This window comes from Hypanus sabinus, chromosome 21, assembly GCF_030144855.1.
Source record: "Hypanus sabinus isolate sHypSab1 chromosome 21, sHypSab1.hap1, whole genome shotgun sequence".
NCBI lineage: Eukaryota > Metazoa > Chordata > Chondrichthyes > Myliobatiformes > Dasyatidae > Hypanus > Hypanus sabinus.
In genome coordinates, this window is record NC_082726.1 from 17,788,674 (window position 1) to 17,803,563 (window position 14,890).

A 14,890-nucleotide genomic window follows, 5' to 3' on the forward strand; every position below is an offset into this window, starting at 1 on the left:
ACAGGGCCCTGATGAGACCCCACCTGGAGTATTGTGTGCAGTTTTGGTCTCCAAATTTGAGGAAGGACATTCTTGCTATTGAGGGAGTGTAGCGTAGGATCACAAGGTTAATTCCCGGGATGGCGGGACTGTCATATGTTGAAAGATTGGAGTGACTGGGCTTGTATACACTGGAATTTAGAAGGATGAGAGGGGATCTGATTGAAATATATAAGATTATTAAGGGATTGGACACACTATAGGCAGGAAGCATGTTCCCGCTGATGGGTGAGTCCAGAACTAGAGGCCACAGTTTAAGAATAAGGGGTAGGCCATTTAGAACAGAGATGCGGAAAAACTTTTTCACCCAGAGTGTGGTGGATATGTGGAATGCTCTGCCCCAGAAGGCAGTGGAGGCCAAGTCTCTGGATGCTTTCAAGAGAGAGTTAGATAGAGCTCTTATAGATAGCGGGGTCAAGGGATATGGGGAGAGGGCAGGAATGGGGTACTGATTGTGTATGATCAGCCATGATCACAGTGAATGGTGGTGCTGGCTAGAAGGGCCAAGTGGCCTATTCCTGCATCTATTGTCTATAGTTGCAAAGGGTTCACAAACTTTTTCTTGCAACGGTATCTGGTGGCTCTTCCCATTTCTCAATCATGGTTTGTACTGCATGATGTGAGTAAAAATGCAGTAAATGTACAAATGTATCATTGTCTTAGGTTTCCTTTACAAACACTCAGCAGCTAACGATTTCATCCAAGACTGCATGAGCTTGCTTTATAGTCTTTGACCTCCAGTAGGTCTTCAGATCATGTATTCCTCCCATTGCAAAGATTGCCTGATTATCCCCATCACATCAATTGTATATGCTGATGAAGCCCCTTTTACCTTTGTATATTTCCTGTGTTGGATTTTAAAGTTCACTCTTGACTTACCAATCAAAGCGTTCCTTTCTAAGCTTGTCATCAAACTCTGGCTGCATTTGGCCGAACTTTCACAAGATGCTGTTCATGCATCACTCCTTTACTTGATTATCTTATCAAATGAACACTTATTTATTTTATTTATTTAGCGATACAGAGCGAGAAGGCCCTTCCAGCACTTCAAGCCATGCTGCCGCAGCAACACCCCCCCCACCCCAGCAAACCTGATTAACCGTACCCTAATCACAGAACAATTTACAATGACTGATCCTTTGGATTGTGGGAGGAAACCAGAGGCTCCTTACAGAACAGCACCGGAATTGAACTCCGAACTCCAGACCGCTACATTACCCTTTTTTCTACCTTAATTTATGGAGTTCCTTCATAAGGTTACCCTGCTTCTCCACTTATCTTCCTCCTTAAACTTTACTTCTCTTGATATAAGCTTTGGCTAGTTACCCTGATACCATCATTTGTTGTACAATATGGGATATCGTTTGATGATGCTACTGTTAGGTTGGAATGTTATACTGTGATAAATGCACTATATTGATAAGTTACCATTGTTTAGGAACAGTAACAAGGGCCTGAATGTCAGTTATGAGTGGTAGTACAGTGTAGGGGATTATTTGATATGGAAGTACTGGGACGAGAAAATGGGGATTAAAGTGTCAAAAATTAATTCAAATCCAATATTTAATTTGGGTCCAGTTCTTATATTGTGGCCTGATTTGATTTTATTAAAATAAAATTTTGACCTTATGGTAGTTTTGTGATTTAGTTTAGCATATGATTGGTGTTGTATAGAAGAGTCAAAATAAAAATTGAGCAATAGTTTTTGAAAAGTTTGGCATCATTTACTACTGTCTTCATTGCACTTATTTTACATAAAGTCTGAAACTGATAGCCTTAACTGTTCTTTCTGATGGTAATTCGTATCTTTGTATTCATGATTGATATAGAAAAGATTAAAAGAAAAATGTTATTGATACTTTCAACCCGGTCAGTCCAGTAAACAACAGTTTGAAATTAATATGCTGTTCTGAGAAGGATATTTACCAGAGATAGTATCCAATGTGCACTGAGAGTTTGCACAATATAGCACAATAATTCTTCTTTATATTGTGGTTTGCAACAATATTACTGTAATTATGTATCAAGCCAAGCTATTTGATAGTGTGTTAAAGGATATTATTTCATTAGCTTGACAACTGCATCCCTCTGGTGAAGGCAGGTCAATAATTGGAGGATGAGCTGTTTCACTGAGAACAGTGAAACTGACCTTTCTTTGCAGTATTAGTTGGCATCTTAAGTAGACACTGAACAGGTGTAATCAGGGCCTTCAGGGACTCTCATATTGAGAATTGGAATCTCCTGTAAATTGGTGAGACCCAATGTAGATTGGGAGACTGCTTTGCTGAGCATCTATGCTCCACCTGCCAGAAAAAGTGAGAGCTCCCAGTGGCCACCCATTTTAATTCCACTTTCCATTCCCAGTCCGACATGTCAGTCTAGCGCCTCATCTACTGCTACAATGAGGTTACACTCAGGCTGAAGGAGCAACACCTTATGTTCTCTCTGGGTAGTGTCCAACCTGATGGCATAAACATCAATTTCTTAAACCTCTGGTAATGGCACGACCCCCTTCCCTTCTCACCATTCCCCATTCCCTCTATCACCTTATCTCTTTAACTGCTCACCGCCTCCCCCTGGTGCTCCTCCCTCTCCCTTCCATGTCCTTCTGTCCTCTCCTATCAGATTCCCTCTTCTCCAGCCCTTTATCTCTTTCACCAATTGACTTCCCATTTCTTTACTTCACCCCTGCTCCCTTCCTGGTTTCACCTATCACCTTGTACCACTTCCTCCCCTCCCCAACTCCACCTTCTTATTTTGATTTCTCATCTTTTTTTCTCTAATTCTGATGAAGGGTGTCAGCCCAAGATGTCAACTGCTTATTCTTTTCCATAGATGCTTCCTAGCCTGCTGAGTTCCACCAGCCTCTTGTGTGTGTTGCTTGGATTTCCAGCATCTGCAAATTTTCACTTTTCTCTGTTTTCTGTTCTTTTTGTGATGTGATGTAAGATTAGGGAATCCTAAACATCTCTGTTCTAGTCTGTATTAGTTCAAAATTAGTTGCTAAATGGTAACAGTATTCAATTAACTGATGAATGAGTGTTACCTGAATACTGAATTTAAATTTTAGGCATGCACTCCTTAGAAATGATTCTTTCTTAAGAATTGCTTTCTTAAAAATGACTTTTTTTTCCAGTGAGTGAGTTGTGAGGGATGTGGAAATACCCACTTTCCTCTAGTGGTTTCCCCTACTGAAACTGAATCTGACCACTTTGTCTGCAGGTAGTTGCAAATACAGTGATGCTAGAAAGCTTGTGAATCCTTTAGAGTTACATTATATTTCTGCATGTACATGACCTAAAATGTGATCAGATCTTCATATAAGTCCGGATACTAGACAAAGAGAACCCATTTAAACAAATAACATAAAAACATTATACTTTTTCATTTATTTATTGAGAAATATGATCCAATATTACATGTATTTGTTGGAACAAGTATGTGTACCTTTGCTTTCAGTGACTGGTGTGATCTCCTTGTACAGCACTAACTTCAACCAAACGTTTCCAGTAACAGTTGATCCATCCTATACATCGGCATGGAGGAATTCTAGGCCATTCCTTCTTACAAAACTGCTTCAACTCTGTGAGTTGGTAGGCTTCTTTGCATGAACTGCTTGCTTCAGGTCTTTCCACAATATTTCTATAGGGCTGAGGCCAGGACTTTGACTCAGCCATTCCAAAATGTGAAATTCTTTTCTTTAACCATTCTTTGGTAGACAGACGTTTGTTTAGGATCATTGTCTTGCTGCATGACCCATTTTCTCTTGAGCTTCAGTTTGCAAACAGATATTCTGACGTTTTCCTCTAGAATTTGCTGGTACAGTTCAGAATTCATAGTTCCATCAATGATGGCAAGCCGTCCTGATCCCGAGCAGCAGAGCAGACCCAAGCCATGACATACCACCACCATATTTCACAGATGGGCTGAGGTGATGGAATGCAGTGCTTGCTTTTTCGCCAAACATAATGCTCCCATTTAAGCCAAGAAGTTCTATTTTGGACTCATCTGTCCACAGAACATTCTTCCAATAGCTTTCTGTCTTATCCATGTGGTCTTTAGCAACTTTTAGATGGACAGCAATGTTCTTCTTGGAGAGCAGTGGCTTTCTCTTTGCAATCTTGCCATGCACACCATTTTAATTAACACCGTTAATTCAGTTTTTGCCTGATGGTAAATTCTTGAACAGTGAAATTAGCCAATGCAAGAGAGATCTGTAGCTCCTTGGATGTTACCCTGGGATTCTTGGTGACCTCCTGGAATATTACACACCTTGCTCTTGGGGTTATTTTTGTTGGTTGACTACTCCTGGGGAGAGTAACAATGGTGTTGAATTTCCTCCATTTGTACACTAACTGCCTGACTGTTGTAGATGGGGTGGAGCCCAAACTCTTTAGAATGGTTTTGTATCCTTTGCCAGCCTGGTGAGCATCAACAACTTTTTTCTGAGGTCCCCAGAAATCTCCTTTGAGTGAGGGATAGCACACTTCCAAAAACATGTGGTGAAGACTTTGAAAATAAAGACCCAGGTTTATGTCCTTTAAATAGGGCAGGGCTTCTCACACCCACACCTGATTGAAACACCTTACTGTAATTTCCCCTTTAAATGAATTGATAATCCTAGAGATTCACATACTTTTTACAACAAATATATGTAATATTGGATCATTTTTCTCAGTAAGAAAATGAATGTATAATATTTTTGTGTTAATTATTTAACTGAGTTCTCTTTATATAGTTTTAGGACTTGCGCGAACATCTGATCACATTTTAGATCATATCTATGCAGAATTAGAGAAAATTCTAAAGAGTTCACAAACTTTCTAGCACCGCTGTACCAGTTTGACATTGCTCAGTGTTTTACAGTCATCCAGAGGTATGCATTATTGGTTGCATTCTGTTTTTTTTGTGTCCTGATTAACAAGTTTAAAATATGTTATTGTTAAATGCCACTTTTAAAAGTTTCAAGCTTTCAACTCTGCTTTTATTAATGGTGCTGAGATCAATGATTTTTGGGATTCTTTCTAATTAATGCAAAATTTAAATACAACAAACAAGCAATAAAATTATCTTTTATTATGCATTTCAAAATTCAGTTTAGTTCCAAAAGAGGGATTTTTCGGTTTCTATCTAAATGTCTGTGATGAGTTGTTGCTATTGTTTCCTGGATTGGTTACTAAGTGCATTATAAGTGGGGGGACAGTGGCTACAGAAATAGACTTTTAGATGTGCTTCTTGGCCTATCCTTGCAGTAGCATATTGCAATGTTTTATGTGTGGTGATAATGGATAGTCACAAGTAGCTTTCCACAGAGTAATATGGACTCTTTTGGAAAAAATAACTTGTCTGTGAGGATGAATATTCAAGTTTAAATTCAAATAGAATCCTTACTTGTGTCTAAGAATTAGTTTTCACCCATAAGCTCTAACAGTTTGGTATATTTTCCAAGTTTAATGGTGAATTAAGAATTATATTTTAATTATATTTGAAACACTTCAAATATGAAGTTTGTCCAACCAATCTTGAATTGGAGAGAATGAGAGAAACTTGCATTTATGACTCCAAGAAGTCTCAAGTGTCGTTTAAGTTTTGATGTTCAGTCACTGAGATAACCTTAGGGAACGAGGCAGACAGTTCGTGCAGAGCAGGCTGCCATTCATTGCATAATATTTCCTTCAGTAATTTATTAATGTTAGAGGCATGCACTGCCACCTTGTGATGTCTTGGCATTTGCTGTAATAATAACAAGGAACTGTATTCATCCAATTTCCAATGTAGCTGTCTCTTGGGGCAGGTAAAGCTTTGTCTGCTACTGCATTCCTACCCACACTCTCATTTGTAAAGTATGACCTCTTAACTAAATATTTTTAAATGGAAATTTGAAGAGAATATGTATATTTAAAATTGTAATACAAACGGTGGGCTAAATGGCTGAATATTTATCAGGGAAAGAGGTGAAACATACCAAAGATCACTTTATCCAGTGGGAGGGTGATAAAACAGCAGTGTTAAGTTGAAATATTATATTAAATATAAGTAAAATATTTGAATGCATTGATCAAACAATATAAATACAAATAGAATAGTGGAAATCAACTTATTATCTTCAGTTGTACCTACTTATGTGCAGGTAGAATGACATTTGCTAATTTGAAAGATGTTTAGGAAATCTGTCAGTACTAATTTGGCCGAGTTTAACATGATTATAATGTAATTCAAATTCAGTGTTAATCTATTTCTAAAACTGTTACTTTTCTGTTAATGTATCTTAAAGAACTACCATATATGAACGGTCTTTAAATTCTAATTACCTCCAAGACTCATGTTAACTTTGTACACTTCAGTACTCTGCAAACAGAAGTCAGTTAAATTTTTCACAGGCAAGATGATCAATTTTGGGACATGAAGTGAACGCACTTAGTGCTCTGGGTACAACTTTCCAAATCTTGAATACATATTAAATCTGGAATGTCAGCATTTTTTTCCCTTTGCAGAATTGTCAACAACTTGTCCAGATCTAGCCTGCTCATTGTTGTTTTTTCTAAATCTATTAGCAGATTTGAGTGTCGAATTAATGTGGATATTTTCTATTGGATATTCAGACTATCAAATAACATGACAATGGGGACAATTTTTAAAGTGTACCAAGTACAGCCACTTAATGAAGATGCATTTTTAAAAAATGGGATCTGGTGGAGACACTCATATAGTAGAAATTATAGATGCTGTCAAATAGTAAGCATTTGGCTTTTTAAATCACAGTACGTAACCTGTTGCTAAAGTTATGTTTCAAAAAATTTGATTGGATGATTCCTGGCACTTCAATGTGTGAATGTCATCCTTTCTGTTTTCAATTTACAGGATTTTGTGGAATGAAGGGGTCTTTACCCAGAATTGAATCTGGTCTCTATGACTTTAGATATTTGGATGGACTAAACCAATGATAGTGTTTTCTGTGCTGTTAAGAAGACTGTTGAAGTTCTGAACAATACTGCAATGGGCATTTAAATAAGATACCTGCAAAAAGTGTAGCAGGTGGCAATAGCTTGGGTGATGTGTATTTATGAGTTTCCATGTATACTTACAAATGCAGTATTAATCTATTTCTTGTGTATAATTACTTTGATTAGCACTTCTATTCACACCTTTTATGAGAATGCCACTTGTGTCTTAACAATAGCACTTTACTCAAGAGAAGTGACTCTAAAAACTTTGCCATATATATATATACACAAGAATGAACTTTGCAGTTGGAATATCAGAAAATGTGTACTTTGTTCTTAGACCAACCTTTTCACTGTAATGATTGAAAGGGTGCTTTATGCCCCAATTATTTTGGCATTAGTAGGTACAGTTGGCCCTCCTTATCTGCGGGGGATTGGTTCTGGGACCTCCCACGGATACCAAAAAACGCAGATGCTCAAGTCCCTTATTTACCCTGACCAGTGAGTGCAGTGGTCTTTAGGATCCAGCGGAACCCTGGACCTTATTTAACCTGTCTCAGAGCGGTGGTCTTTAGGACCCGACGTAGCTCTGTTCACAAAAATGATCATGATCACGGTTGCAAATAAAGTGGAAGTAATAAAGTGATTGGAAAGAGGTGAAACACCATTGGTCACTGGAAAAGCATTAGGCTACAGTCAGTCAATGATTGGAACAATTTTAATGGAGCATGTGAAAGGCCCTGCCCAGATGAAAGCTACAATTATTACTAAGCAACTCAGTGGTTTAATTATTGAGATATATACGTTTCTTTAGTGTTTTATATGCATAGAAAGGTAAACTATACTGTATACTAAGACAACCGTTTGACTAATTGACGCTAAATAATACTGGATGTACCTGTTTCGACTTCAAATTCATCTTAAAGACAGACTCAGGAACAGAACTCGTTCATAACCTGGGGACTGCCTATACTCTTAAATCATCTCTAGATTACTTATAGTACCTAATACAATGTAAATGTATGTAAATAGTTCTTGTACTGTATTGTTTAGGGAATGATGACAAGACAAAAATGTCTGTACATGCTCGAAGAACGAGTGCTGGAAGAGCACTTCCGAGTTTTCCCGATCTGCGGTTGGTTGAATCCGCGCATGCGGATCCCGCGGATAAGGAGGGCCGACTGTATTCATCTTTTGGAATATAAGCAGTGCTGGCAAGTCCACCATTTATTGCCCATCTTAATTGCCGCTTTGAGTAGGATATCTTTTCAAACAGCTGCATTCCCTTTGATGAAATTACTCCCTTAATTTCTATTTAGCAAGAAATTTCTATTTAGCAGAAATCAAAACTTTTCTGTGTTTATTATAAGTTGTCTAGTATATGCCAGCTGAAATATAATATGCGAGGAGCCAGAGTCTCCAAAATTAAATCAATACCAGCAGGTTGCAGTCTATAAATTATTTTAGTATTTAGTCCCTTGCAGTTGTTCAGGGCTTAATTACAACATTTTTTCTTTTCTGGTTTATTGATGTTAATGATTGCTACGGAAACATAATCTCATTTGCTTCTTTAATACAGAAAAACGTAACTGAACCCTTGCTATGAATTACTCAACAGGAACACATTGAAATTGTTTCTATTTGACTTGCAGTTATAAGTATGTGAATGATAGCTTACTGCAACGAATCCAAGTAAGAGCTTGTATATGGAATCAACTTGCATAATAGAAGTTACAGTTCTCATTTTCTCATTTATATTGGGCAGTGCTGTGATAGGGTAGAACAGTTGGGGAAGTTGATGGTGAAACTGAGATTCCCTTTAAGTGCTGCCTTCCCAATGTGGCTCACTGCAGCCAATCAGGATTGAACTGATGTTCCCACGGGGATGCTTAACGTAAAAAAAAACCTGCCATGTAGCTTATGTTTCCAGTGTTTATGAAAGATGACACTACTTGTGATTTACTGTTCCCATACGTTGGTATTGTTTGTTGAGAGGTCAGTCAGAGTAGGCTTTTTATTTTGAAGTGTTGACAGTATTCTGAATCCTTATGTCCATTAAAATGAAAACAAGCTGCTTTTGTTAAGACCTCCATTTGCCATTACACTTCTGCAGCTGTTCATCTCTTTGAGCACTCCTTCAATTTTATCTGTAAGTCACTTGTTGCTCCCCCTCACAAAATCTTTATTGATATCTAAGGGGTACAGGCTTGAGTTTATCTAGTATATATTAGTAAATCATCCAGCACCAGAACTGTCCAGGTCATATCAAATTTCACTGGAATCTTCTGCCCTGTGCCAAGGTTATCTGTGGCTTGCATTCCCCACTATATTCCTGAATCCTTTTAGTTTAGTCAAGTATGAGGAGCTTGTAGATTTATTTATCACTGAGATCCCTCTATTTGATTCCATGACTTTCTGTATATGATAATATTTGAAAATCTACCTATTTAACTAAATTATTTTTCTCTTGTTAGTATTTTACTGATTTGATCTTATTTTTCTCAGATTATACTTCTACTAAGCACTTTGGGATATTTTCTCCTTTAAAGATTTTATATAAACGCAGGATGTTGTAAAATATTTTAATGAAGTAAATATGCATTTATTTGGGTCAATCTAATGGTCATTTTTCCTCTTTAGGGTTATAGGGCTCCCTTGAGTATGAACACATAATGAAGCGTCGACTGGATGAGCAAGAAACAGCTTATGCGTCTCAGCAACGTCGGATTGCAAGCAGCGCTGAAACGTTTTCACACCAGCATCGAGTACTAGCCCCCGCACCCCCTGTCTACGAGGCAGTATCAGAGAACATGCAGCCGACAGCTGGCATTCAGTACTCGGTCACACCAGGATACCAGGTACTTACTTGTTTATGGGGATCCCCTTGTTTGGGATATATCTCACTTTAAAAATGTACAGGTTTCCCCCGCTATCCGAAGGAAGAGCATTACAATGAACTGTCGTAAAGTGAAGACACAATTACAATTTATTTGTATGGGAAAAATTCGTGAGCGTTCACAGACCCAAAAAATAACCTACCGAATCATGCCAAATAACACATAAAACCTAAAATAACAGTAACATAGAGTAAAAGTAGGAATGATATGATAAATACATGGCCTATATAAAGTAAAAATACTTTTTTGCAATCATTGCAGCACTGTCTAGCATAGCGAAAATCTTACTACATAGCGGAAGCAGTCTCTCCAGTAACCTTTAAGGTATGAAGCTGCCAAATCTTACCAAATAACACATAAAAATAAACAGCTTATATAAAGTAGAAATAATGTACATGCAGTGTAATTTCACTTACCGGAATCAGGAAGACAGCAAGCATACTGATGATGGTGTGTTAGGCTGAGTCGTCGGAGGTTGGGGTGGTGGGAGTTAGAGGAGACTGAGGTGTCATCTCATCGTCATCTGTTTCCTTCAGGGCAGGCAGGTCGCCTTCTTCTATGTCTGCCTGCCTCAATGTTGAAGGTCGAGTTTCGTCGTCTGCTGTGGCTGATGTGGAAGGCTTGAAAAATGACAGTATGCTTGACTGCTTAGCCTCACCCATTTTTCTATCATCCAGTTCTTTGAAAGCGCTCAAACCGTCCTGCAAATATGCCCTAAACCTACGTACCCTTTCAAAATTAAAGTCATACTTTTTGCAATCATTGCAGCATTGTCAATCACAGCAAAAATCTCACACAATTGCATCACGTTCAATTCCTGGATAATTTCCACTTTTGGGCCGTTTGCTACTGCATTCGGTTTCAATTGTTATCCTTTTCTCTTGCAATTGCGTTAGCTCTTCATCTGTCAGTTCTTGGTCATGGGATGCCAAAACCTCTTCAACATCATCTTCGTCGACTTCCACAAACCCAGCCTCCTTAGCCAAACTCATTATGTCCTTACTTCATTCACCATGATCGATACACTTAATTATGTCTAGTTTTACATTAAGTGTAACACCCTTACGAGCTCTTTTAGTCTTTTCTGATACCTTAGAACTCATCTTGCTAACGGATGCTTAAAATAAATCAACATCAAGCACAGATGTTCACAGGCACATATTTAAGCAATGGCGGCTAGAATGCAGTTCCAGGGGAGGAACTCAGCTGCTCAGGGCACACGCTGCCTTTTTTCATAACAGTGAAAAACACCTTTTAGCAAAAACAGGTAACTAATGTAGGTCTTTCGTAACAGTGAGGTGTCGTAAAGTGAATGTTCGAAAAACGGGGGCCACCTGTGGTTGAAACCAGAGACAATTTTAGTTGGCATTTCATTATTGTCCTTAACCTTGACATGTATTGGAATAAGATTCAATTCCCTTACTACTGTTATAAAAAAAAATTAACTTTTTAAATTCTATTTTTATTGATGGTAACCTCAAAGCACGTAAAGCCGATATCTATTGATCATTTGATGTAGAATTCAAAAATAAGATGTCTGAAACTAGATAGTTTCTCTTTGCTAAGAGCATTGATTTCTTTTTCTGGGGAGGCTGTTATTAGATTGTGATTCTCAGTTGCATGGGATATGCACTACTTTTCTTTTTTTTCACCAAGGACTTTAATAGATGGGATCTTACTTGACCATTTAATCAATGTATTTTTAAAGCACAGAACTATAAAAAAGGCCAATCAGCCCTTTAGTCTGTTCCCATTGAAAGGGCGGATTTCTTACCTGTCAGCACTTGCTCTGTAACCTGCATTTCATGGCTCCTAGTGCACATGTAGCCACTCTTTTTAAAAAATAATGATGAGGGTTTTTGCCTCTACCACCCTTTAAGTCAGTGACCACTACAATTATCTGAGTGAGAGGATTTTTTTCCTCAAATCTTTCTATTCCTTTAGTTTATTGGGATTCCTTTGAGTATGAACATACATTGAAGTTCCCTGGGTTTGACGTCATCTAAGGGAAATAGAAACATTTATATCATAGTAAAATTGAAGCAAATGTTGGCCATTAAGAACAATCATGGCTACTTCTTTAGCTGGACGGCATATTCTTGTCCCATACTCATTGGTGTCTTTTGTAGCTAGATACATATCTAAAGTATATTCTGCAACCAAAGCCTTTTTGTGGTCATTAATTCCACAGGATTATCATGCTTTAAGTGGTGAAATTCCTTCATATCTTAACACTATCTGTCTTACTTCCTTTCCTGAGAGTGTGACTCTCAGTTCCAGACTGCCAGACAGCTAAACAATCCTCCTTGCATCCAACATATCAGAATCTTGTGTATTTCAGTGAGATTTCATCTCTTTCTACTAAACTTGAATGAATGCAGCTCCATTGACCAAATCTGTCTTCATGTGACAGATCCAAAATCCCAGGAATAATTCTGTTGAAAGTTTGCACTCCGTTTCATGATTGAAGAGACCAAATGGTACACAGTACTTTGGGTGTAATCTCACCAAGGTTGTGTATAATCTTTCCTTTGCACAAAGCCGTTTGTGTTAAAGACCAACATACCATACACTTTCATATTGCTTGCTGTACTTGCCCATTTACTTTCAGTGACTGGTATACAAGGATATCCTGTTCTGTTTGTCCATCAATATTTCCTAAATTATCACCATCTATTTTATACCATGTCTCTTTTTTTTACTGAAGTGGATAATTTCACATTTATCCATGTTAGGTTACTTTCATCATGTACTTGTCTAAATTGTATTCAACCTTTGAAACATTCTCACAATCCCGCTCAACTTTGTGTTGTCAGCAAATTGAGAAATATTACATTTGATTCTCTTAATCAAATTATTGAATGATATTATGAATGGCCGGGTGTAAATATTGATTCTTGATGTACCCAACAAGTCCCTCCTTAAAAATCAATTTATTCTTGCCATTTTGTGCTTGCCAACTAATTTTCAATCCAGGCCAATATATTGACCCACTCCCATGTGCTTTAATTTCGCTTAAAAACATTCTACAAGGAAATTTAATAAATTTGAAAAATCCAAGTGCTCTACATTTATCTATTCTATCAGTAAATCCTCCAAAAGAAAACTCTAGTAGGCTTGGCAAACACGTTCCTTTTCATTAATCCAAGTTGACTTTGTCTAATCTAGTTGATTAAGTGTCTTGTTATTACATTCCTTTGATTAGCTCTAGCATTTCCTCTCTACAGATGTAAGGATAACTGGTCTGTAGTTCTGTTTCTGACACTTCTTGTGAACAGTGGGGTTTCATTTGGTATCCTCCAATGTATGAGGGTTTTTCTACAATTTGCAGAATTTCATCAGATGACAAACAACCCATCCACTATTTTCATGGCCACCTCTTTTAGTTTTCTGGCTACCATTTATGGGGGCTTTTTACTGGCTCAAAGTGCCATTGATTTCTCTAACACCTTTTTTCCCTAACCAACGCTAATTTCATTCTTCCTATTCAGTGGTTCCATGGCATGTCTAGAAAGTAATGTGTATCCTCTTCTGTGTGGATGGTACCAGATTATCTGTTTCATGGCTCTACTATTCCTTTTTTTCTATTATTAATGCTTTTTTTGACAGAGAAAAACATCTATATTCACTAATCTCTTTTACTTTTGCTGAAGATTTTATAGTTTACTTTTATATTCCTTGTAAGAGCATGAACAATCTAAACTATTGGTTATAGGCTTTCCTAGAATGACAGTAATCGGAGGCAGAGGGGAAGAAGCTGTTCCTGAAACACTGAGTGTGTGCCTTCAGGCTTCTGTATCTCCTACTTGATAGTAACAGTGAGAAAAGGGCATGCCCTGGGTGCTGGAGGTCCTTAATAATGGACGCTACCTTTCTGAGACACCATTCCCTGAAGATGTCCTGGGTACTTTGTGGGCTAGTACCCAAGATGGAACTGACTAGATTTACAAACCTCTGCAGCTACTTTCGGTCCTGTGCTGTAGCCCCTCCCCCACATGAGACAGTGATGCAGCCTATCAGAATGCTGTCCATGGTACATCTGTAGAAGTTTTTGAGTGTGTTTGTTGACATACCAAATCTCTTCAAACTCCTATTGAAGTATAGCTGCTGCCTTGCTTTTTTTATAACTACAGGTTTCCCCCGCTATCCGAAGGTAGAGTGTTCCTATGGAACCGTTTGTAAGCTGAAATGTCGTAAAGCGAAGAAGCGATTACCATTAATTTATATGGGAAAAATTTTTGAGTGTTCCCAGACCCAAAAAATAACCTACCAAATAAAACCTAAAATAACACGAACGTATAGTAAAAACAGGAATGATATGATAAATATACAGCCTATATAAAATAGAAATATTGTGTGTGCGGTGTAGTTTCACTTATCAAAATCGGGAAGACCGCAAGTCAAAATTGATTTGGAGGAAAAAAATCGGCATGTACACGTACATGCCTATGCACTTACACGCATGCGCACACAACTGCCTGCACAAGGCTTCACGGTCATGGTAGTCTTTCTTGGAGTAAACACACATATAAAGCGGATGTCTTTTTTTTGTAAAAGCGAAAATCCTGTTTGGTTAGCGAAAACAGGTACTAATGTAGGTCTTTTGTAACAGTGAGCTGTCGTAAAGTGAACATTCGAAAAATGGAGGCCACCTGTATTCCCAATAATGTAGCTTTCCTAGCAACTCAACAATAGTATTATTAACTTCTTCGACATGGTTGAGTCACTTTTCCTTTTGAGTAGTTTTAGAAAGAAATGTATAACTGATGCAGTTCCTGCATTGTTCCTCATAGATTGTAAATTGAGCTCCCAGGCTAGCTCACCTGCAGCTGTGTCTCTATGATGACAAATGTATATGATCTATGTACATTTATTTGTGTTGTTAATTTGGTTACCTAATTATGAATGTTTTATACACTTGGATCCAAGTTCTTTGTCTTATTCTTAGATATTCTTAGACATTCTTAGATATCTTAGTTATGTACCATCGCACTATTTCTCCAACTGCTG

At 37.8% G+C, this 14,890-nt stretch overlaps 1 protein-coding gene across 3 annotated transcripts in view; it reads left to right on the forward strand.

Annotated features, from left to right (window-relative positions):
• Positions 1 to 14,890, forward strand: part of sin3aa (SIN3 transcription regulator family member Aa) — a 134,548-nt gene that overhangs the window by 41,726 nt on the left and 77,932 nt on the right. For 2 of the 3 annotated variants that reach the window (XM_059946067.1, XM_059946066.1), the window contains one exon: positions 9,624 to 9,841. In XM_059946067.1, coding sequence (XP_059802050.1) covers positions 9,656 to 9,841 — 186 coding nt within the window. In that variant the 5' untranslated portion in view covers positions 9,624 to 9,655. Of the gene's footprint in view, positions 1 to 8,071; positions 8,198 to 9,623; positions 9,842 to 14,890 lie in introns of those variants that run through there. The other variant, XM_059946068.1, reaches the window with a different exon arrangement.